At 45.3% G+C, this 24,747-nt stretch overlaps 1 protein-coding gene and 1 long non-coding RNA gene across 2 annotated transcripts; one reads left to right on the forward strand and one right to left on the reverse strand.

Moving 5' to 3' along the window:
- Positions 1-314: 314 nt before the first annotated feature.
- Positions 315-2,528, reverse strand: LOC123412220. Its single transcript, XM_045105162.1, has 2 exons — positions 1,136-2,528; positions 315-1,014 (listed from the first exon to the last, which is right to left on the reverse strand). Exons 1-2 carry the CDS (start codon positions 1,528-1,530, stop codon positions 756-758), a joined length of 654 nt encoding a protein of 217 aa, XP_044961097.1. The 5' UTR covers positions 1,531-2,528; the 3' UTR covers positions 315-755.
- A 352-nt stretch (positions 2,529-2,880) lies between these two features.
- Positions 2,881-3,489, forward strand: LOC123412221. Its single transcript, XR_006613450.1, has 3 exons — positions 2,881-2,923; positions 3,140-3,248; positions 3,334-3,489. It is a non-coding gene; the product is annotated as an uncharacterized LOC123412221 (long non-coding RNA).
- Positions 3,490-24,747: the final 21,258 nt, after the last annotated feature.

A 24,747-nucleotide genomic window follows, 5' to 3' on the forward strand; every position in this document is an offset into this window, starting at 1 on the left:
CAGTATTTATCTTTTTAGTTTTTTTTTCCTTAGGCACACCCATATTGTATTTTAAGAAAAAGAAGTACTACCAATAGCACCACTTTACCAACCATAATACACACATAGGTAGAAAAATAATAATGGTGCTTGCCAAGTCTTTTTTTTTTTTTTGCGAAATGGTGCTTGCCAAGTGTTAGTAGGAGTACTCTCAATTATGAACTGTATTATAGCAACACATAATTTGCAATGCACTCAAGAGCAACATCCTAGAGATAGATTTAGAACTCCTGTCAATGATATGGATGTATACCTTGGCGCTATATATACTAGCATTGAAAAGGTTAATCAGGCTAGCTTGTCTCAATTGAGATATTTGTATATTTCAACTGGCATATATAGCTTGTTTTGTAGGCTAGGATCGACGACACATGCACCATGTTTGGTGCTCTCTCTCCCTCTTTTTGCATGTCAAATGCAACTACTAGCATCTAGTAAAAGAATTAAGAAAAACCTAAGCTCTAGGCGGCCATTGTTGTTGATGTGAGCCGAGATGAGCGAGATCCCGGACTATTACAAAGTGGGATCCATCCATCCATCCATCCATCCATCTTGTCTCTCTCCTCCCTAGTAGAGTAGTTTCCATTACTAATTCCCTTTGCAACTTGCATGCATAAATATGCATGTGTTTTTCTCTTTTCGATCGGTCGATCAATCTGATCTCATCGGTGCACGTAGGTACGTACGTACGTACGCGTTCCGGGATCGGTTGATGATCAGCCGCCGCCGCCGTTGATGACGCCGTCGTTGCCGATGTTGAAGGACGGCTCGGGCGGCTGGAAGGGCGGCAGCGCGGTGAGCGAGGTGGAGGAGACCCGCCGGATGGAGCAGCAGCGCAGGATCCGGCGGCGCTTGTTGAAGGGGTTCTCCGGCTTGGCCAGCACGTCCTTGCTGCTGGTGGTGCCGGCGACCGCCACGTCCTGCAGGTTCGCGAACGACCGCGACTTGCCGGAGAAGAAGCTCGACAGGCCCCGCCTGCCAAATCAGGACGGCTCCGCGGATCAATCCACCGGCCGAACCGAGAAGACAATCCGCCCTTCTTGCGATTATTGCAAGAAATGGTGGATGATTAAGGGAAGTGAAGTTGGTTGATTACTTGACGGGGAGGGCGTCGTCGAGGGCGTCGAGGCTCGCGAGCCCGCCGGCGCTCTTCTTCGTCCTCCGCTGCCACGGCGGCGTCTCCCTGGCGCTCTCCGCCTCCTCCCCTTCCTCCTCGTCCCCCTCGGAGACGGGGCCAATGGAGGAGCGCTCGTTTTCGGCCTCCCTTTCCTCCTCTTCCTCCACCGTCTCCAGCACGAACAGCCCGTGGCCCTCACCGACACCGCCAAGCCGCCTCCCCTGCTGCACCTCCTCCTCGTCCTCGTCCTCCTCATGGTAGTGCACGACGTCCTTCCTCTTCCTCGCGCCGCCACCGCACATCCCGTACGGCACCGCCGGGGAAGGAGCCACTGGCGAGGGCCTCACGGCGGCCGCCGCAGCCACAAGGGACATCGCGTCCGGCCGTGAAGGGTGATGCAGCTGCTCTCATCAATGGCGCCCGCAGGCCTCGGCGCGCGGCTCAGACGCCCATGGCCTCGGCCACCATTGGAGCTGCTATTATTGCTCTCGTCGCGATGGTTGGGAGGACAGAAGGAGAGGATGGGTAGCGGCGCGGGGGCGTATATAGGGCCGGGGGAGGAGAGGAGAGGAGACGGGTGGTCAGGGACGCGTGGAGGGGGGGACGTGTCGGAAGCGGCGAGGGTGACGGGCGCGCCGGACAGCGGAGGCTGCATGCACGCCAACACGTTTTAGCTTACCCTTTGGCGTGCACTGTGCCCATGCCCCCATCCCCATATATGGCTGCCGCGGCTTTTGTTTTGGCCTAATCAAAGCTTATCGGCAACCATGGATGGGTCTTTCTCTTCTTGTATTTTCCCGCTCATCTTCGTCAACTTTTCCGGGAAATTCTCTGTCAATTTCAACAATATTAGCCGGCATCGAGCAGGGAAGTTCCTACTGAATGATTAAAAGCACATTTTTTCCAAAGAAAATATGCCTCAAATTAAGGGCAGTCCCAATGCCACTCACCGTAGCAAGTTCACGTGGGCCACTATCGTTATGTTTGCATTCGGGCCTGAAGACAAATCCTTATGCTTTAGGCCTCACCCATTTGTTTTCGTGCTTATGTAATGGTTATTTGTCACTAGTAAAAAACGGATCTTATGTTTGAATCATTAGTTTTGATTTGATTTCGGTCCGGGATTAATGTAATTATTAGTTTCGATTTCAACGGCTAGAAACGATCGGGGCACGGACATTTTTAGTCCCGGTTCATTTTGTACCTATAGCCCTGGTTTGTGATACAAATCGGGACTAAAGGTATGGTGGCAGGCGGGGTCTCCGGAGATCATTTAGTCCCTACTTGTATAACAAATCGGTTTCCGTCCCCGTCGTAACCACCATCGATCACCCGCACCGTCCCGTCGCTGCCATTACCTTGGTGATCCTCTTGTTCTTATCATTTTTATTAAAAATTTTATTTGTATGATTTAGATAGTTTTCTTACTTGTATGATTGTTTGTTATACATAGTGTCATGGTCTTGATATCCGTCTCCGTCGGCCCTTGTCCGACTTATGATTTGGATGCCGTATATTCTCTTTTATAACTATTTGTTGCATTTGGCGTTTATGACAATTATGCTCATCAAGTTGATATAGATATTTTTATCTAGGAGGTATGTGAACCGAATGGCAACCGACCCTCTTGTCGAGAAGTTAAATTTAGTTGAAAAAGAAAACGAGTATCTGAAAGAAAAATTGAAAAGAATTGAAGAAGAGAAGATGAAACTGGAGTTGTATGTCGTCGATGGTCACAAGATCAAGATGAATGCAATGCGCTTGAAGGTTAGAAAGATTAGAAAATATGTCATTAATAAAGAAGCTTGGTATCACTATGTTGTTGGATCAATTGTTACCTTAGTTGTGATCTTGATCGCATTTGTTGTTGCATTTAAATGCTTTAGCTAGGTACTCTGGTATGTTGTTTTATGAGAATAAGTGTGTATGAAATTTATGTATGAACTTGTATTAATTTGGTCTTTTCGGTCTTGTGTAATGAAGATGAACCGGCAATGGATGTATGATGACCGGTGCTCTCCCTAGTTCATTAATGGCTGTGCGGCCGAGGCAAACTAGCGAGATGGTTTTATGTGTTGTCCATGTGCTATGTGTAAGAATGATAGAACTTACTCTAAGTGAAGAGTCATTCACGTCCACCTGTTTACGTTCGGTTTCATTTTCGGCTATAATTGTAGGACCAAGCACGGAGAAAGTGGGGTTCTAATGGAAGAGAATGAAGAAGAAGAAGAGGATGATGCCAACTATCATGTGTTCTCTGAATACGATGGTACTACAATGGGGGAAGAAGCTAAAGAAGAGGCACCAGATGAGCCCGTTGATGATCTTGGTCGGGCCATTGCTAATGCAAAGAAAAACTGCGCAAGTGAAAAGAAGAAGTTGAAGTTGCAGCGCATGTTAGAGGATCACAAGAAATTGTTGTACCCAAATTGCAAAGATGGCAAGAAGAAGCTGGGTACCACACTAGAATTGTTGCAATGGAAGGCAGAGAATGGTGTATCTCACAAGGGGTTTGAAAAGTTGCTGAAAATGATAAAGAAGATGCTTCCAAAGGACAACGAATTGTCCGACAGTACGTACGAAGCCAAGAAGGCTATCTGTCCTATAGGATTAGAGGTGCAGAAGATACATGCATGCCCTAATGACTGCATCCTCTACCACGGTGAGGAGTACAAGAATTTGAATGCATATCCGACAGACGGTGTGTTGCATTCACTTTATGTGTGTGTGTGAATTCACTGTATAGGACAAAATGATATAGCAATTTTTTTCATTGCTTATTTGTGATTGCTGCCGAGCGATTTGCTGCTTGGAGTAACCATGACAGTGTGTTTTTTGCCTATGAGAGAAACAAGTTCAGATGGCATGATGCCGATCTGACTCCTTGTGAAAGTCGGTGACAAGTCCCCGACGATCGCCCGCGAGGAGTCCCCGACGATTGCCGGTGGAGTCCCCGACGATCTCCGGTGAGGAGTCCCCGATGATCGCCGAAGGAGTCCCCGACAATCGCCGGTGAGGAGTCCTCAACGATCGCCGAAGGAGTCCTCGATGATCGTCGGTGAGGATTCCCTGACGATCACCGGAGATCGAGGAGTCCCCGACGATCGCCAGAGAATGATGATAATAATATATTTGATCATATTGTTGCATTGCCATGTATTGATTGCATATCTTCGATTTTGCTTATTGAATGTATTCTAATTGTTTTATATTTGTTCTAGATTAGTTAAGCTATGGACGGTAGAGACAGAGACCATGATCAAGAGTATGTCTTGTTCGACATGATACGCTCCAGAAACGAAGAGAATGAAGAATAGATGATGGCTCACAATATCTTAACCCCTCCGGTGAGGTAATTGAGGAAGAACAATCAAGAGACGAAGGGGAACGAAACAATGATGTCAACGAAATGTTTGTTCAATTAACAAAGTCCGGTGAGGCATATACATATTTGGCCTCTGGTGACCATTAGATGTATTAATTGATTTATACACACACACACACACACACACACACACACACACACATACACACACACACACATATATATATATATATATATAAACGAATCTCTTCTTTTAGCCCTCTGAATCGACCAAATCTTCTACAAGTAGGGCAGTATGAGGCCCGGCCAAAAAGTTGCCCCATGGCATAAAGTACAACATCGACGAGATAACACCAGGTGGCGAACCGATTGCTCCCAAAAAGAATACGGATAAATTTGTACGTCAATGCAGAGTTATTGTCAGCAACCAAACCCCGATCTCTATTCAAGAATGGCATAGGCCAAATAAAGATCGAGAAGTTAATTTTATGGACGAAACAGCAAAAAATCTGCTTTGGGATATGCTCATGACACATTTCATCCTACCAGAGCATTTCTCAGATGCACAACGGGAGAAAGTCAAGAAGTTTTCTCTTAAGAAGAGGGCCACACAATTCTGCACCTGGAAGAAAAGGTTATGAGACGACTTCGACCTAAAAACAAGACTCCAGAATTCACTTGATCATACAAGAAGGTCAAAGATCACTGAGACTTATTTGTGGAGTTCAAGCAATCAGAAACAACTAAGGATTGGGCGAGTATAAATAAGCTAAATGCTCAGAAAAAAGAGTGGCACCATTCTGTGGGACCAGGTGGCTACAAGAGTGGCATGCCTAAGTGGGATGAATCTGAGCAAAAGATGATTGATGCAGGGGTCACTCCAAAAACATTGGCTTGACCCGACGGGTGCAGGAATTGGTTTTATGTGCATGGGGGAAAGTTGGACTCAAAGACAGGGGAGATTCGGGTGTAGGTAAGTCTTAAAGATGCCTCTGATGCTATACTTGCTGCAATAGAAGATGCTCGAACGGGGATGTTCGAGCCCGACAGAGAGAACGACGATCTTACACGCGCACTCAAGAATCGTGAACACCCGGTACGAACACGAGACAAAGGCGTTGTTCCGTGGGTTCAGGGGTTTAAGGACTAGAACGACTCTTACAAAAGCCGTTCGAGAAAGAAGAATCACGAGGCACACAAGAAGAAGCAGGATGCTAACTGGCTTGAAAATGTAGAATCAAAGAACACAGAGTCGGAACACGCTTTCTTTCAGCAGCAGGAGCGAATCAACACACTTAGCCAGCAAAGGGAGTCTAAACGACTGGAGCAACTAGATCCAGCGTTGGATAGTACCATCCTATCGACGATGCCGAAAAGCAGCATGGGTTCCATGGGGATCCTGGCCGACGATGCACTGCTGGCTCGTGATGACCCACAAGTATAGGGTATCAATCGTAGTCCTTTTGATAAGTAAGAGTGTCGAACCCAACGAGGAGAAGAAGGCTCTGATAAACGGATTTCAGCAAGGTAATAACTGCAAGCATTGAAAGTAGCGGTAACAAGTGATTGTGTAGCGAGGTGAAACGTAGCAAGCAAAGAGTAACAAGTAACAAGTAGTAGCAACGGTGCAGCAAGTGGCCCAATCCCTTTTGTAGCAAGGGACAAGCCTGAACAAAGTCTTATAGGAGGAAAAACGCTCCCGAGGACACACGGGAATTTCTGTCATGCTAGTTTCATCATGTTCATATGATTCGCGTTCGTTACTTTGATAGCTTGATATGTGGGTGGACCGGAGCTTGGGTACTGCCCTTACTTGGACAAGCATCCCACTTATGATTAACCTCTCTCGCAATCATCCGCAACTACAAAAGAAAAATTAAGACAAAGTCTAACCATAGCATTAAACTAGTGGATCCAAATCAGCCGCTCACGAAGCAACGCATAGACTGGGTTTAAGCTTCTGTCACTCCAGCAACCCATCATCTACTTACTACTTCCCAATGCCTTCCTCTAGGCCCAAATATGGTGAAGTGTTATGTAGTCGACATTCACATAACACCACTAGAGAAAAAACAACATACAACATATCAAAGTACCGAACGAATATCAAATTCACATGACTATTATCAGCATGACTTATCCCGTGTCCTCAGGAACAAAAGTAACTACTCACAAAGCATAATCATAATCATGATCAGAGGTGTAATGAATAGCATCAAGGATCTGAACATAAACTCTTCCACCAAGTAATCCAACTAGCATCAACTACAAAGAGTAATCAACACTACTAGCTGTTGGGCTATGTAGCATAAATTCAAAAAACAAATCCTACGCATATTCAGATCTTCCTATGGAGAGACCAGCAACGAGAGAGGGGTGAGTGCATCTTCATACCTTTGAAGATCGCTAAGAGGAAGCGTTACTAGAACGCGGTTGATGGAGTCATACTCGCGGCGATTCAGATCGCGGTGTGATTCCGATCTAGTGCCGAACTACGGCACCTCCGCGTTCAACACACGTGTAGCCCGGTGACGTCTCCCGCACCTTGATCCGGCAAGGAGGAGGGAGAGGTTGGGGAAGATCTCCAGCAGCTCGATGGCGTGGTGTCGATGGAGAGACGAGGTCTCCCGGCAGGGCTTCGCCAAGCACTGGCAGAGAGGAGGAGAAAGAAGAGCAGGGCTGCGCCGAGGGAGAGGGAAAACTATATATCCAAAAGCCCAAAAGTGCCCACTATATATAGGACGAGGGGAGGGGGGGTGCCACCCCTAGGATTCCCACCCTAGTTGGTGCGGCAGCCCTCCCATATGGGAGGTGCGGCGGCCAGGGCAAGGGGGTGTTGGAATTATGCCCTAGAGGCAATAATAAATATAGTTATTATTATAATTCCTGTATCAAGATAATCGTTTATTATCCATGCTATAATTGTATTGAATGAAGACTTATATACATGTGTGGATACATAGACAAAACACAGTCCCTAGCAAGCCTCTAGTTGGCTAGCCAGTTGATCAAATATTGTCAGTGTCTTCTGATTATGAACAAGGTGTTGTTGCTTGATAACTGGATCACGTCATTAGGAGAATCACGTGATGGACTAGACCCAAACTAATAGATGTAGCATGTTGATCGTGTCATTTTATTGCTACTGTTTTCTGCGTGTCAAGTATTTGTTCCTATGACCATGAGATCATATAACTCACTAACACCGGAGGAATACTTTGTGTGTATCAAACGTCGCAACGTAACTGGGTGACTATAAAGATGCTCTACAGGTATCTCCGAAGGTGTTCGTTGAGTTAGTATGGATCGAGACTGGGATTTGTCACTCCGTGTGACGGAGAAGTATCTCGGGGCCCACTCGGTAATACAACATCACACACAAGCCTTGCAAGCAATGTGACTTAGTGTAAGTTGCGGGATCTTGTATTACAGAACGAGTAAAGAGACTTACCGGTAAACGAGATTGAAATAGGTATACGGATACTGACGATCGAATCTCGGGCAAGTAACATACCGAAGGACAAAGGGAATGACATACGGGATTATATGAATCCTTGGCACTGAGGTTCAAACGATAAGATCTTCGTAGAATATGTAGGATCCAATATGGGCATCCAGGTCCTGCTATTGGATATTGACCGAGGAGGCTCTCGGGTCATGTCTACATAGTTCTTGAACCCGCAGGGTCTGCACACTTAAGGTTCGACGTTGTTTTATGCGTATTTGAGTTATATGGTTGGTTACCGAATGTTGTTCGGAGTCCCGGATGAGATCGCGGACGTCACGAGGGTTTCCGGAATAGTCCGGAAACGAAGATTGATATATAGGATGACCTCATTTGATTACCGGAAGGTTTTCGGAGTTATCGGGAATGTACCGGGAATGACGAATGGGTTCCGGGAGTTCACCGGGGGGGGGGGGGGGGAGCAACCCACCCCGGGGAAGCCCATAGGCCTTGGGGGTGGCGCACCAGCCCTTAGTGGGCTGGTGGGACAGCCCAAGAAGGCCCTATGCGCCATAGGAAGAAAATCAAAGAGAAAAAAAAGAGGAGGTGGGAAAAAGGGGAAGGACTCCTCCTTCCAAACCTAGTTGGACTCGGTTAGGAAGGGGAGCGCTGCCCCCTTGGCTCGGCCGAAGCCCTTAGGGGTCCTTGGACCCCAAGGCAAGGCTCCCCCTCTTCCCCCTATATATACGGAGGTTTTATGGCTAATTTGACACAACTTTGCCACGGCAGTCCGACCACATATCTCCACGGTTTTACCTCTAGATCACGTTTCTGCGGAGCTCGGGCGGAGCCCTGCTGAGACGAGATCATCACCAACCTTCGGAGCGTCGTCACGCTGCCGGAGAACTCTTCTACCTCTCCGTCTCTCTTGCTGGATCAAGAAGGCCGAGATCATCGTTGAGCTGTACGTGTGCTGAACGCGGAGGTGCCGTCCGTTCGGCACTAGATCGTGGGACTGATCGCGGGACGGTTCGCGGGGCGGATCGAAGGACGTGAGGACGTTCCACTACATCAACCGCGTTCACTAACGCTTCTGCTGTACGGTCTACAAGGGTACGTAGATCACACATCCCCTCTCGTAGATGGACATCACCATGATAGGTCTTCGTGCGCGTAGGAAAATTTTTGTTTCCCATGCGACGTTCCCCCAACAGGGGGAGGGGTGGCTTACCCCTAGGTGGGCCTTAGGCCCACCAGCGCCTAGGGTTTCCCCCCTCTCCACCTCCTGCGCCTTGGGCTGAGTGTGGGGAGCGCACCAGCCCACCTAGGGGCTGGTTCCCTCCGCACTTGGCCCATATAGCGTCCCGGGGTCGTTGCCCCCTTCCGGTGGACCCCCGGGTCCACCTCCGGTTGTCCCGGTGGTCCCGGTACGTTACTCATGACGTCCGAAACACTTCCGGTGTCCGAAACCATCCGTCCTATATATCAATCTTTACCTCCGGACCATTTCGGAGCTCCTCGTGACGTCCGGGATCTCATCCGGGACTCCGAACAACTTTCGGTAACCTGATATAACAATTCCCTATAACCCTAGCATCATCGAACCTTAAGTGTGTAGACCCTACGGGTTCGGTAGACAGGTAGACATGACCGAGACACCTATCCGGCCAATAACCATCAACGGGGTCTGGATACGCACGGTGGCTCCCACTTGCTCCACGATGATCTCATCGGATGAACCATGATGTCAAGGATTCAATCAATCCCGTATAAAATTCCCTTTGTTTGTCGGTATAGAACTTGTCCGAGATTCGATCGTCGATATACCTATACCTTGTTTAATCTCGTTACCGATAAGTCTCTTTACTCGTTCCGTAGCATGTCATCGTGTGACTAACTCCTTAGTCAGATTGAGCTCATGATGATGTTCTACCGAGTGGGCCCAGAGATACCTCTCCGTCACACGGAGTGACAAATCCCGATCACGATTCGTACCAACCCAACAGACACTTTTAGAGGTACCCGTAGTGCACCTTTATAGTCACCCAGTTATGTTGTGACGTTTGATACACCCAAAGCACTCCTACGGTATCCGGGAGTTGCACAATCTCACGGTCGAAGGAAAAGACACTTGACATTAGAAAAGCTTTAGCATACGAACAATACGATCTAGTGCTACGCTTAGGATTGGGTATTGTCCATCACATCATTCTCCCAATGATGTGATCCCGTTATCAATGACATCTAATGCCCATGACCAGGAAACCATGATCATCTATTGACTAACGAGCTAGCCAACTAGAGGCTTGCTAGGGACACATTGTGATCTATTTATTCACACATGTATTACTGTTTCATGTTAATACAATTATAACATGAACAATAGATGATTATCATGAACAAGGAAATATGATAATAACCATTTTATTATTTCCTCTAGGGCATATTTTCAACAGTCTCCCACTTGCACTAGAGTCAATAATCTAGTTACATTGTGATGTATCGAACACCCATAGCATTATGGTGTTGATCATGTTTTGCTCGTGGAAGAGGTTTAGTCTACGGGTCTGCAACATTCAGATCCGTGTGTACTTTACAAATCTCTATTACTCCACTCTGAACATGGTCCTGGATGGAGTTGTAGCGGCGTTTGATGTGCTTCGTCTTCCAGTGAAACCTGAGCTCCTTGGCTATGGCAATGGCCCCAATGTAATCACAGAAGAGTGTCATTGGACCCGACGCGCTTGGAACCACTCCAAGGTCGGTGATGAGCTTCTTCATCCAAATTCCTTCATGAGTCGTTTCTGAAGCACCTATGTACTCCGCTTCACATGTAGATGCTGCCACGACTTCTTGCTTGCTGCTGCACCAGCTCACTGCCCCACCATTCAAAATATATATGTATCCAGTCTGTGACTTAGAGTCATCCGGATCTGCGTCGAAGCTAGCATCGACGTAACCCTTTACGACGAGCTCTTCGTCACCTCCATAAACGAGAAACATTTCCTTCGTCCTTTTGAGGTACTTAAGGATATTCTTGACCGCTGTCCAGTGTTCCATATCGGGATCACTTTGGTACCTCCCTACCAAACTTATGGCAAGGTTTATATCAGGTCTGGTACACAACATGGCACACATAAGAGAGCCTACAGCTGAAGCGTAGGGGACAAAACTCATCTTCTCTCTATCTGCTGCCGTGGTCGTCGACTAAGTCTTACTCAATCTCATACCTTGCAAAACTGGCAAGAACCCTTTCTTTGAGTTTTCCATATTGAACTTCTTCAATATCTTGTCAAGGTATGTACTTTGCAAAAGGCCTATGAGGCGTCTCGATCTATCTCTATAGATCTTGATGCCTAATATGTATGCAGCTTCTCCAAGGTCCTTCATCGAAAAACTCTTGTTCAAATAGGCCTTTATGCTCTCCAACATCTCTATATTATTCCCCATCAATAATATGTCATCCACATACGGTATGAGGAAAGCTACAGAGCTCCCACTCACTTTCTTGTACAGACACGCTTCTCCGTAAACCTGTATGAACCCAAACGCTTTAATCACCTCATTAAAGCGAATGTTCCAACTCCGAGATGCTTGCACCAGCCCATAGATGGAGCGCTGGAGCTTGCACACTTTGTTAGCACCTTAGGGTCGACAAAACTTTTTGGTTGCATCATATACAACTCTTCCTTAAGGTTCCCGTTAAGGAACGCTGTTTTGATGTCCATTTGCCAAATTTCATAATCATAAAAGGCGGCAATTGCTAACATGATTCAGACTGATTTTAGCTTCACTACGGGAGAGAAAGTCTCTTCGTAGTCAATTCCATGAATTTGTCGAAAACCCTTTGCGACAAGTCGAGCTTTATAAATGGTTACATTACCGTTTGCATCAGTTTTCTTCTTGAAGATCCATTTATTTTCTATGGCTCGCCGGTCATCAGGGAAGTCCACCAAAGTCCATACTTTGTTCTCAGACATGGATCCTATCTCGGATTTCATAGCTTCAAGCCATTTGTTGGAATCCGGGCCCGCCATTGCTTCTTCATAGTTCGAAGGTTCAGCGCTGTCTAACAACATGATTTCCATCACAGGGTTGCCGTACCACTCTGGTGCGGAGCGTGCCCTTGTGGACCTTCGCGGTTTAGTAGTAACTTGATCCGAAGCTTCATGATCATTATCATTAACTTCCTCTTCAGTTGGTGTAGGCGCCACAGGAACAACTTCCCACGCTGCGCTACTATCCTATTCGAGAGGGGGTGTAATTACCTCATCAAGTTCTACCTTCCTCCCACTTACTTCTTTCGAGAGAAACTCTTTCTCGAGAAAGGATCCGTTCTTGGCAACAATGGTTTTACCTTCAGATCTAAGATAGAAGGTATACCCAATATTTTCCTTAGGGTATCCTATGAATACGCATTTCTCCGCTTTGGGTTCGAGCTTTTCTGGTTGAAGTTTCTTCACATAAGCATCGCAGCCCCAAACTTTAAGAAACGACAACTTAGGTTTCTTGCCTAACCATAGTTCATACGGTGTCGTCTCAACGGATTTAGACGGTGCCCTATGTAAAGTGAATGCTGCAGTTTCTAATATGTATCCCCAAAATGATAGCGGTAAGTCGGTAAGAGACATCATAGATCGTACCATATCTAATAAAGTGCGATTACGACGTTCAGACACTCCGTTGCATTGCGGTGTGCCAGGCGCGTCAGTTGTGAAACGATTCCACACTTCCTTAGGTGTGTGCCAAACTCGTGACTCAAATATTCTCCTCCACGATCAGATCATAGGCACTTAATTTTTCTGTCACGTTGATTCTCGACCTCACTCTGAAATTCCTTGAACTTTTCAAACGTCTCAGATTTGTCCTTCATCAAGTAGATATACCCATACCTACTCAAATCATCAGTGAGAGTGAGAACATAACGATAGCCATCGCGAGCTTTAACGTTCATTGGACCACACACATCAGTATGTATTATTTCCAATAAGTCGGTTGCTCTCTCAATTATTCCTGAGAATGGAGTCTTAGTCATCTTGCCCATGAGGCACGGTTCGCATGTGTCAAATGATTCAAAGTCAAGAGACTCTAATAGTCCATCAGTATGGAGCTTCTTCATGCGCTTAACGCCGATATGACCAAGGCGGCAGTGCCACAAGTATGTGGGACTATCATTATCAACTTTACATCTTTTGGTACTTACACTATGAATATGCGTAACATCACGATCGAGATTCATCAAGAATAAACCATTCACCAGCGGAGCATGACCATAAAACATATCACTCATATAAATAGAACAACCATTATTCTCTGACTTAAATGAGTAGCCGTCTCGCATTAAGCAAGACCCTGATACAATATTCATGCTCAAAGCTGGTACTAAATAACAATTATTAAGGTTTAAAACTAATCCCGACGGTAGATGTAGAGGTAGCGTGCCGACGGCGTTCACATCGACCTTGGAGCCATTCCCGACGCGCATCGTCACCTCGCCCTTGGCCAGTCTCCGCTTATTCCGCAGTTCCTACTTTGAGTTGCAAATGTGAGCAACATCACCGGTATCAAATACCCAGGAGCTACTACGAAGGTACACATCAATAACATGTATATCACATATACCTTTAACGTTGCCGGCCTTCTTGTCCGCTAAGTATTTGGGGCAGTTCCGCTTCCAGTGAACCTTTCCCTTGCAATAGAAGCACTCAGTCTCAGGCTTGGGTCCATTCTTTTTCTTCTTCCCGGCATCTGGCTTACCGGGCGCGGCCACGGCTTTGCCGTCTTTCTTGAAGTTCTTCTTACCCTTGCCCTTCTTGAAACTAGTGGTCTTGTTGACCATCAACACTTGATGCTCTTTCTTGATTTCTACTTTTGCAGACTTGAGCATCGAGTACAACTCAGGAATGGTCTCCTCCATCCCTTGCATGTTGTAGTTTAGCAGAAAACCTGTGTAGCTTGGTGGGAGAGACTAGAGGATTCTGTAAATTATAGCATCATCCGGAAGTTCAACTCCAAGTGAAGTCAGACGACCGTGTAACCCAAACATTTTGAGTATGTGCTCACTGACAGAACTGTTCTCCTCCATCTTACAACTAAAGAACTTGTCGGAGACTTCATATCTCTCGACACGGGCATGAGCTTTAAAAACTAGCTTCAGCTCTTGGAACATCTCATATGCACTGTGTTGCTCAAAACACCTTTGGAGCCCCGTTTCTAAACTGTATAACATGCCACACCTAACCAGAGAGTAGTCATCACTCCGCGTTTGCCAGACGTTCAGAATGTCCCGGGCTGCTGCGGGCCAGAGCGGGAGGGTCACCTAGCGGTGCATCAAGGACATAAACCTTTTTAGCTGCTTCAAGGATGAGCTTCAAGTTGCGAACCCAGTCCGCATAGTTGCTACCATCATCTTTCAGCTTGTTTTTCTCTAGGAATGCGTTGAAATTGAGGTTGACGTTGGCCATCTACAATATTTATAAAGACAACTTTTAGACTAAGTTCATGACAATTAAGTTCATTTAATAAAATTAAGTATGAACTCCCACTTAAATCGACATCCCTCTAGTCATCTAGGTGATACATGATCCATGTTGACTAACCCGTGTCCGATCATCACGTGAGACGGACTAGTCAACATGGTGAGCAACTTCATGCTGATCGTATTCAACCATACGACTCATGTTCGACCTTTCGTCTCTTGTATTCAAGGTCATGTCCGTACATGCTAAGCTCATCGAGTCAACCTAGGTGTTTCGCGTGTCTAAATCTGGCTTACACCCGTTGTATGCGAACGTTAGAATCTATCACACCCGATCATCGCGTGGTGCTTCGAGACAACGATCATTCGCAACGGTGCACACTTAGGGGAATACGTTCTCAAAATTTTAAGAGGGATCATCTTATTATGCTACCGTCGTTCTAAGCAATAAGATGAAAAACATGATAAACATCACAATGCAATCATATAGTGACATGATATGGCCATTATCATCTTTGCTCTTTCGATCTCCATCTTCAGGCATCGCATGATCATCATTGTCACCGGCGGGACACCATGATCTCCATCATCGTGTCTCCGTGAAGTCATCACGCCAACTACTACTATCACTACTACTATAGCTAACCGTTAGCAATGAAGTAAAAGTAGTAAGCACATGGCGTTGCATCTCATACACTAAATTAAGACAACTCCTATGGCTCCTGCCGGTTATCATACTCATCGACATGCAAGTCATGAAACCTATTACAATAACATGATCATCTCATACATCATACATGCAACATCACAACTTTGGCCATATCACAACACATGTCAAACCCTGCAAAAACAAGTTAGACGTCCTCTAATTGTTGTTGCAAGTTTTACGTGGCTGATTTGGGTTTCTAGCAAGAACGCTTTCTTACCTACGTGACAGCCACAACGATGATATGCCAAAGCTATTTACCCTTCATAAGGACCCTTTTCATCAAATCCAATCCGACTAGAGTAGGAGAGACAAACACCCGCCAACCACCTTTATGCACGGTGTGCATGTCTGTCGGTGGAACCACTCTCACGTAAGCGTACATGTAATGTCGGTCCGGGCCGATTCATCCCACAATACCGCCGGAAAATAATAAGACTAGTAGCGGCAAGCAATTGACAAATCATCGCCCACAACCTTTTGTGTTCTACTCGTGCATAGAATCTATGCATAGAAAACCTGGCTCGGATGCCACTGTTGGGTTATGTAGCATAAATTCAAAAACAATTCTACGCATATTCAGATCTTCCTATGGAGAGACCAGCAACGAGAGAGGGGTGAGTGCATCTCCATACCTTTGAAGATTGCTAAGCAGAAGCATTACTAGAACGCGGTTGATGGAGTCGTACTCGCGGCGATTCAGATCGCGGTGTGATTCCGATCTAGTGCCGAACTACGACACCTCCCCGTTCAACACACGTGCAGCCCGCTGACGTCTCCCGCACCTTGATCCAGCAAGGAGGAGGGAGAGGTTGGGGAAGATATCCAGCAGCACGACGGCGTGGTGCCGATGGAGAGACGAGGTCTCTCGGCAGGGCTTCGCCAAGCACCGGCAGAGAGGAGGAGAAAGAAGAGCAGGGCTGCGCCGAGGGAGAGGGAAAACTGTATCTCCAAAAGCCCAAAAGTGCCCACTATATATAGGAGGAGGGGAGGGGGTGCCACCCCTAGGGTTCCCACCCTAGGTGGTGCGGCAGCCCCCCCCAGATGGGAGGTGTGGCGGCCAGGGCAAGGGGGAGGGGTGGCGCACCCCTAGGTGGGCCTTAGGCCCAAGAGCGCCTAGGGTTTCCCCCCTCTCCACCTCCTGCGCCTTGGGCTGAGTGTGGGGAGCGCACCAGCCCACCTAGGGGCTGGTTCCCTCCACACTTGGCCCATCTAGCCTCCCGGGGTCGTTGCCCCTTTCCGGTGGACCCCCGGGGCCACCCCCGGTGGTCCCGGTGGTCACGGTACGTTACCGGTGACGCCCGAAACACTTCCGGTGTCCGAAACCATCCGTCCTATATATCAATCTTTACCTCCGAACCATTCCGGAGCTCCTCGTGACGTCCGGGATCTCATCTGGGACTCCGAACAACTTTCAATAACCTCGTATAACAATTTCCTATAACCCTAGCGTCATCGAACCTTAAGTGTGTAGACCCTACGGGTTCGGGAGACACGTAGACATGACCGAGACACCTCTCCGGCCAATAACCATCAGCGGGGTGTGGATACCCATGGTGTCTCCCATTTGCTCCACGATGATCTCATCGGATGAACCACGATGTCAAGGATTCAATCAATCACGTATACAATTCCCTTTGTCTGTCGGTATAGAACTTGCCCGAGATTGGATCGTCGGTATACCTATACCTTGTTCAATCTCGTTACCGGTAAGTCTCTTTACTCGTTTCGTAGCACTTCATCGTGTGAATAACTCCTTAGTCACATTGAGCTCATGATGATGTTCTACCGAGTGGGCCCAGAGATACCTCTCCGTCACACGGAGTGACAAATCCCGATCTCGATTCGTACCAACCCAACAAGCACTTTCAGAGGTACCCATAGTGCACCTTTATAGTCACCCAGTTACGTTGTGACGTTTGATACACCCAAAGCACTCCTACGGTATCCGGGAGTTGCACAATCTCACGGTAGAAGGAAAAGACACTTGATATTAGAAAAGCTTTAGCATACGAAAAATACGATCTAGTGCTACGCTTAGGATTGGGTCTTGTCCATCACATCATTCTCCCAATGATGTGATCCCGTTATCAATGACATCTAATGCCCATGACCAGGAAACCATGATCATCTATTAACTAACGAGCTAGCCAACTAGAGGCTTGCTAGGGACACACTGTGATCTATTTATTCACACATGTATTACTGTTTCCTGTTAATACAATTATAGCATGAACAATAGACGATTATCATGAACAAGGAAATATGATAATAACCATTTTATTAGTGCCTCTAGGGCATATTTCCAACACTAGCAACCTTACAAGTACCAATGGAGTCGTGAGACGGAGATTGATTACAAGAGATGAACTAGGGATTGGAGAGGAGATGGGGCTGATGAAGATGTTGATGAAGATGCCTCCCCTCTGATGAGAGGAGTGTGGTGATGACGATGGCGATGATTTCCCCCTCCGGGAGGGAAGTTTCCCCGGCAGGATCGTCCTGCCGGAGCTGTAGATTGGATCTGCTCAAGTTCCGCCTCGTGGCGGCAGCGAAACCACGAAAAAGCTCCCTTTTTATTTTTTCTGGACCAAAACGCTTCATATAGTAAAAGAGGGGGGCTAGTGGGCTGCCAGACAGCCCACAAGCTTGCCCTGCGCCACCAGGGGGGCGGTGGCGGAGTGGGGGCTTGTGCATCCCTGGTGGCCCCCCTCCGGTAGTTCTTTCGCCCAGTATTTTTTATATAATCCAGAAAAAATCCACGTAACTTTTCCGGGCATTTGGAGATGTGCAGAATAGTGGACTAGGATTTGCTCCTTTTCTAGTCCAGAATTCCAGCTGCCTGAATTCTCCCTCTTCAAATAAACCTTGCAAAATAAGAGAGAAAAAGGCATAAATATGGACGTATCAACTCCCCCAAGCTTATACCTCGCTTGTCCTCGAGCGAAAACCAAGTTCCATAAACATGTCCACATGTTGAGGGACGAAGGTGTCGATAAAACATAATACGGACATGAGGGCATGATGATCACACATAGGACAACAATATTATATCATAAAGATTCTTATGGGAAAGTAACAATTCCTACACAAAGCAAAGCATGAAGCAAAAACCTTACCGAGAAGTAACCAACAATAGTCCATAGTTATTGAAGCAATTGCAATTTATCACAACATCAAAGAGTCAAATAAGAGCTTGTAAGGCAAACCCACATACTCAATCATCTCTTTTGTTTTCCACAATTGTTACAACTCACGTGGTACTCATGGTCTCAAAGTTTCAGCTGGACACATAGGAAGATAGGGGCTTATTGTTTTGCCTCCCAACCATTTACCTCAAGGGTAAAGTCAACAACAATAAAGCATAAGTACTCAGCTCCAAGTTTATATATGAATATAGATCTTTCCCAAACATGTGACGGTAGCCAAGACAAAGGCAAAACAGGAATTGGTGAAGATCACCATGACTCTTACAAGAGCAAAAAGTAAAGGTACAAGATAGGCCCTTCGTAGAGGGAAGCAGAGGTTATCATGCGCTTTTGAGGTTTGGATGCGTGTCCTCTTAGTGCGGAGGAACGTCACTTTATATTGTCTCATGTGATAAAGAACTTTATTATGCAGTCTGTCGCTTTTATGTCTTCCTCATCACAGGTTCGTACAAAGCTTATTTTCCACACACTAATAGATCATACATATTAGAGAGAAATTTTTATTGCTTGCACCGATGACAACTTACTTGAAGGATCTTATTCAATCCATAGGTAGGTATGATGGACTCTCATGGCAAAACTGGTTGGAGGTTTAAGGATGCACAAGTAGTGTCTCTACTTGGTGCAGGAGTTTTGGCTAATATGAGGTGGAAGCAATCGTCAGATGCTAAGGGATCTCTAATCATATAACATTGTTTGGAACCAAGCAAACACAATTCATTATGTTGTCTTCCTTGTCCAACATCTACTCCTAAGCATGTAATAGTTTGGTGAGTGCTCAGAATTGCAAAAAGTGGCTAAGATGATATATTTATATGTGAACCTCTCCTTCCTTATTACTTCTTATTAATTGCAACAATGACTAATGTCTATGTTGATTTATTCTCAACAAGTTTCAATCATCATACATGTCATAAGTGAAGTTATCACTTTCCATAAGATTGTCTCATGATCTTTCATGCTATCATTCTTTTCATACTTTTTGATCATGGCACAAGGCAAAGCCCTTGACTAAGACACTCTTTATTATATAGCTCGTAAGCTTAAATACATCGGGGGAGAGACAAAAGAAAAAGACTCAAACTAAAAACTAAAGACTTATTCCTCTAAGAGAAGAAATAAAAACTGAAAAGGAAAGAACTAAAACAAAGGTAAAAGCAAAAGATATAAAGGTGATACGATACCAGGGCAACTCCCCCAAGCTTGGCAGAAGCCAAGGGGATTTCCCATACCAATGCTTAGTTGTCTTCCTTTGGTGGTGATGGTAGTGTTGTTGTCGCCTTTGATTCCAAGAGAGCTATCGATCTTTGATTTATACCTTTGAGATCTCAAGAGTTCAATCAAGGATGGAGACGGCACGTGGAGGAAGGGTTGGAGAAAATCTACTCCTTCAACGTCTTCAATGTTGAACATAGGTTGAACCTCCTCCCTAGCTTCGGTTTTCTCCTTAGCTTGGTCCCTCGCTTCCGTGACTTCTACTCTTTTCAGATCAACATCTACTTCCTCATGAACTTGGTGAAGATCATTCTCCCCAACAGATTCCTGAGACATCTTTGCTCTAAATCTGCGACAGACAACAAGCTCGAAATGAAAACAGAGGAAAACTGCGTGATACGGAGATCAAAACCTTCGGGCGACTATATATTGATTTTTTTCGTGCCAGAAGGAGTCCTCCGCAAGAAAACGGAGTCCGGGAGGCACACGAGGTGCCCACAAGCTTTCCCTCTGCCACCAGGGGTAGGGGGTGGTGGCAGGGCTTGTGGCTGCCTCGTTTGCTCTCTGGACTGCTTTTTATTTTTCTAATTTTCCAAAAATTCGAAAATGGAAGAAATTTCCTATTGGGAAAGTATCGGAGTCCAATTTCTTGCCGAAACAGGTACATCTTTGTTTTCAAGGTCTGAAACAGGCTGATAAACATCCCTTATGTACTCCTCTGGAGTTATGACATTGATGATATTGGTCTCAACATTTATGGAGTACCACATATGTAATGGTTGATTCTTTGCCCATTTACCATTCTAGGAAAATTTCCTTCCGTGTTATTGATTTTGATGGAACGGGAACGATATACTTCCTCGACAACATAGGGACCTTCCCATTTAGAGAGAAGCTTGCCTGCAAAGAATCTCAAACGAGAATTGTATAGCAGGACATAATAACCTACATTGAAATCTCGCTTCTGTATTCGTTTGTCGTGCCATCTCTTAACCTTTTCCTTGAACAACCTGGCATTCTCATATGCCTGGGCTCTCCATTCATCTAACGAGCTGATATCAAACAACCGCTTCTCACCGGCAAGTTTGAAATCAAAGTTGAGCTCTTTGATTGCCCAATAAGCTTTGTGTTCCAGCTCAAGAGGTAGATGACAGGCCTTACCGTAAACCATTTTATACGGCGACATGCCCATGGGATTCTTATAAGCAGTCCTATAAGCCCATAGTGCATCGTCAAGTTTGCTAGACCAGTTCTTTCGAGATCTATTGACGGTCTTTTGTAGGATCAACTTGATCTCCCTATTACTCAACTCCACTTGACCACTAGACTGAGGATGATAAGGAGATGCAACTCTATGGTTGACATCATACTTAGCTAGCATCTTGCGGAAAACACCATGAATGAAGTGTGAACCGCCATCAGTCATCAAGTATCTAGGGACTCCAAATCTTGGGAATATGACTTCTTTAAGCATCTTAATAGAGGTGTAATGATCAACATTTTTAGTGGGGATAGCTTCTAACCACTTAGTAACGTAATCCACAACAACTAAGATGTGAGTGTACCCATTGGAACTCGGGATGGGTCCCATATAATCAAAGCCCCATGCATCAAATGGTTCAATGACAAGTGAATAGTTCATAGGCATTTCCTGACGCTTACTGATGTTCCCTATCCTTTGGCATTCGTCAAAAGACAAGACAAACTTACGAGCATCCTTGAAGAGAGTGGGCCAATAGAAACCTGATTGCAATACCTTATGGGCAGTTCTATCCCCAGCATGGTGTCCTCCGTAGGCTTCGGAATGACACTTCTGCAGGATCTGTCCATGTTCATGTTCAGGCACACAACGTCTAATAACACCATCTACTCCTTCCTTATAAAGGTGAGGATCATCCCAAAAGTAGTGTCTCAAATCAAATAAGAATTTCTTCTTTTGCTGATAGGTGAAACTGAGTGGTATGTATTTGGCTACGATATAGTTTGCATAATCAGCATACCACGGTGCACTATGTGAGGTGCGGATGACATTTAATTTCTCATCAGGAAATCTATCATCAATAGGTAGTGGGTCATCATGGACATTCTCTAGCCTAGACAAGTTATCTGCTACAGGGTTATCAGCACCCTTTCGGTCAACGACGTGCAAATCAAATTCCTATAGTAGGAGAACCCATCTGATCAGCCTAGGCTTAGCGTCCTTCTTCCCCATGAGGTACTTAATAGCAGCATGATCAGAGTGAATAGTGACTTTGGAGTCAACTATGTAAGATCTGAACTTTTCACATGCAAACACGACTGCTAAAAATTCCTTCTCCATAGTGGCATAGTTTCTTTGGGCACTGTCTAGAGTTTTACTAGCGTAGTGAATGCCATTCAACTTCTTGTCAACTCTTTGTCCTAGAACAGCACCAACAGCATAATCACTAGCGTCACACATGATTTCAAAGGGCAAGTTCCATTCAGGTGGTTGAACAATAGATGCGGTTATCAAAGCCTTCTTAAGTATTTCAAAGGCTTCCTCACAATCCTCATCAAAAACTAAAGGAACATCCTTCTGCAAGAGGTTGGTAAGAGGCCTAGAAATCTTAGAGAAGTCTTTAATGAACATTCTATAGAAACCAACATGACCTAGGAAGCTTCGTATACCTCTGATATCTGTGGGGCAAGGCATTTTCTCAATTGCATCAACCTTAGCCTTATCAACTTCAATGCCTCTTTTAGAGATTTTGTGTCCTAAGACGATACCTTCATTAACCATAAAGTGGCACTTCTCCCAATTCAAGACGAGGTTGGTTTCTTCGCATCTCTGTAAGACTCGATCAAGGTTGCTGAGGCAATCATCAAAGGAATACCCGTAAACGGAGAAGTCATCCATGAAAACCTCGACAATCTTTTCACAAAAGTCAGAGAATATAGCCATCATACATCTTTGGAAGGTGGCAGGTGCGTTACATAAGCCAAAAGGCATACGTCCATAGGCAAAGGTACCAAAAGGGCAGGTGAAAGTGGTTTTCTCTTGATCAGATTGTGCAACAGGTATTTGCGAGAAACCTGAATAACCGTCTAGAAAGTAGAAGTGTGTGTGTTTTGAATGCCTTTCTAGCATTTTGTCGATAAACGACAAAGGATAATGATCTTTCCTGGTTGCCTTGTTCAGTTTCCGGAAGTCTATCACCATTTTATAGCCGGTAATAATCCTTTGTGGGATTAGTTCATCCTTATCATTAGGAACGACGGTGATACCTCCCTTCTTAGGTACGCAATGTACTGGACTTACCCAATCACTATGAGCAACAGGATAAATGATTCCTGCTTCCAGAAGCTTTAATATTTCTTTTCTAACGACCTCTTTCATCTTAGGATTTAATCTCCTTTGATGATCAGCAACTGGTTTAAAGTCAGGATCGGTTTTAATCTTGTGCTGACATAGAGTAGGACTAATACCCTTAAGATCATCAAGAGTATATCCAACATTGGTTTTGGCTATGTTGCTTTCTACAGGAGGATGATATTTAAACCACTTCTCTTTGGGAAGATCAACATGAGCAGTAAAAGATTCACATAGAGAAGCTACTATCTCATAGTCAAGTCCATACTTAGCGCTAAATTCTCTAGAAGTGTTTGTCTCAACAAAAGATTTAACGCAATCAAACTGGAAATTCATACCTGACTCCTTACCTTCCTCCAGCTCCCAATCTTCAGAGTTGCGTTTGATTCTCTCCAATAAATTCCACTTGTCATCAATACCCTTCTTCATAAAAGAACCGGCACAAGAAGTGTCAAGCATGGTATGGTCTTCTTGAGAAAGCCGAGCATAAAAGTTTTGAGTGATGATTTCTCTCAAGATCTCATGATTGGGGCATGAATATAGCATTGATTTAAGCCTCCCCCAAGCTTGAGCTATGATTTCCCTGTCACGAGGCCAAAAGTTATAAATAAAGTTCCGATCACAATGTACTAAATGCATAGGATAGAACTTTTGATGAAATTCCAATTTCAACCGATTGTAGCCCCATGATCCAGTATCATCACATAGCCTATACCATGTCAACGCCTTATCCTTCAAAGATAAAGGAAAGACTTTCTTCTTTACGTCATCCTCGGGCAAACCTGCAAGCTTAAATAAACCACAAACTTCATCTACATAGATTAGATGCAAGTCTGGATGTGAAGATCCATCTCCTGTGAATGGATTAGCCAGCAGTTTCTCAAGCATACCCGAAGGAATTTCATAAAAGATATTTTCAGTAGGTACCTCAGGTTGAGGAGCAACTCCTCGTGCTTCCGTTCCTGGTGAAGATACCCCGAACAAACTCCTCAAAGAAACAGTTTCCATAGTGACAAGTGACAATACATTTCAGCACAGTATAAAAATGTTTCCTTACCAATTTCCACTTACCAAAGGCGCTTCACTCCCCGGCAACGGCGCCAGAAAAGAGTGTTGATGACCCACAAGTATAGGGGATCAATCGTAGTCCTTTCGATAAGTAAGAGTGTCAAACCCAACGAGGAGCAGAAGAATCTGACAAGTGGTTTTCAGCAAGGTAAAATCTGAGGCACTGAAATTGTCGGTAACAAGTGATTGTGTAGTGAGGTGAAAGGTAGCAAGCAAAGAGTAACAAGTAACAAGTAGTAGCAACGGTGCAGCAAGTGGCCCAATCCCTTTTGTAGCAAGGGACAAGCCTGAACAAAGTCTTATAGGAGGAAAAACGCTCCCGAGGACACACGTGAATTTCTGTCATGCTAGTTTCCTCATGTTCATATGATTCGCGTTCGTTACTTTGATAGTTTGATATGTGGGTGGACCGGTGCTTGCATACTGCCCTTACTTGGACAAGCATCCCACTTATGATTAACCTCTCTCGCAAGCATCCGCAACTACAAAAGAAGAATTAAGACAAAGTCTAACCATAGCATTAAACTAGTGGATCCAAATCAGCCCCTCACGAAGCAACGCATAGACTGGGGTTTAAGCTTCTGTCACTCCAGCAACCCATCATCTACTTACTACTTCCCAATGCCTTCCTCTAGTCCCAAATATGGTGAAGTGTTATGTAGTCGACGTTCACATAACACCACTAGAGGAAAAACAACATACAACATATCAAAATACCGAACGAATATCAAATTCACATGACTATTATCAGCATAAATTATCCCATGTCCTCAGGAACAAAAGTAACTACTCGCAAAGCATAATCATAATCATG

This window comes from Hordeum vulgare, chromosome 7H, assembly GCF_904849725.1.
Source record: "Hordeum vulgare subsp. vulgare chromosome 7H, MorexV3_pseudomolecules_assembly, whole genome shotgun sequence".
NCBI lineage: Eukaryota > Viridiplantae > Streptophyta > Magnoliopsida > Poales > Poaceae > Hordeum > Hordeum vulgare.

Bases quoted from the DNA above. Each gene is read 5' to 3' on its own strand.
- LOC123412220 (XM_045105162.1), bottom strand. From the start codon at position 1,530: ATGTCCCTTGTGGCTGCGGCGGCCGCCGTGAGGCCCTCGCCAGTGGCT. The intron at 1,015-1,135 runs GTAATCAACCAA...CTGATTTGGCAG, and splicing joins GACGACGCCCTCCCCGTCAA to GCGGGGCCTGTCGAGCTTCT.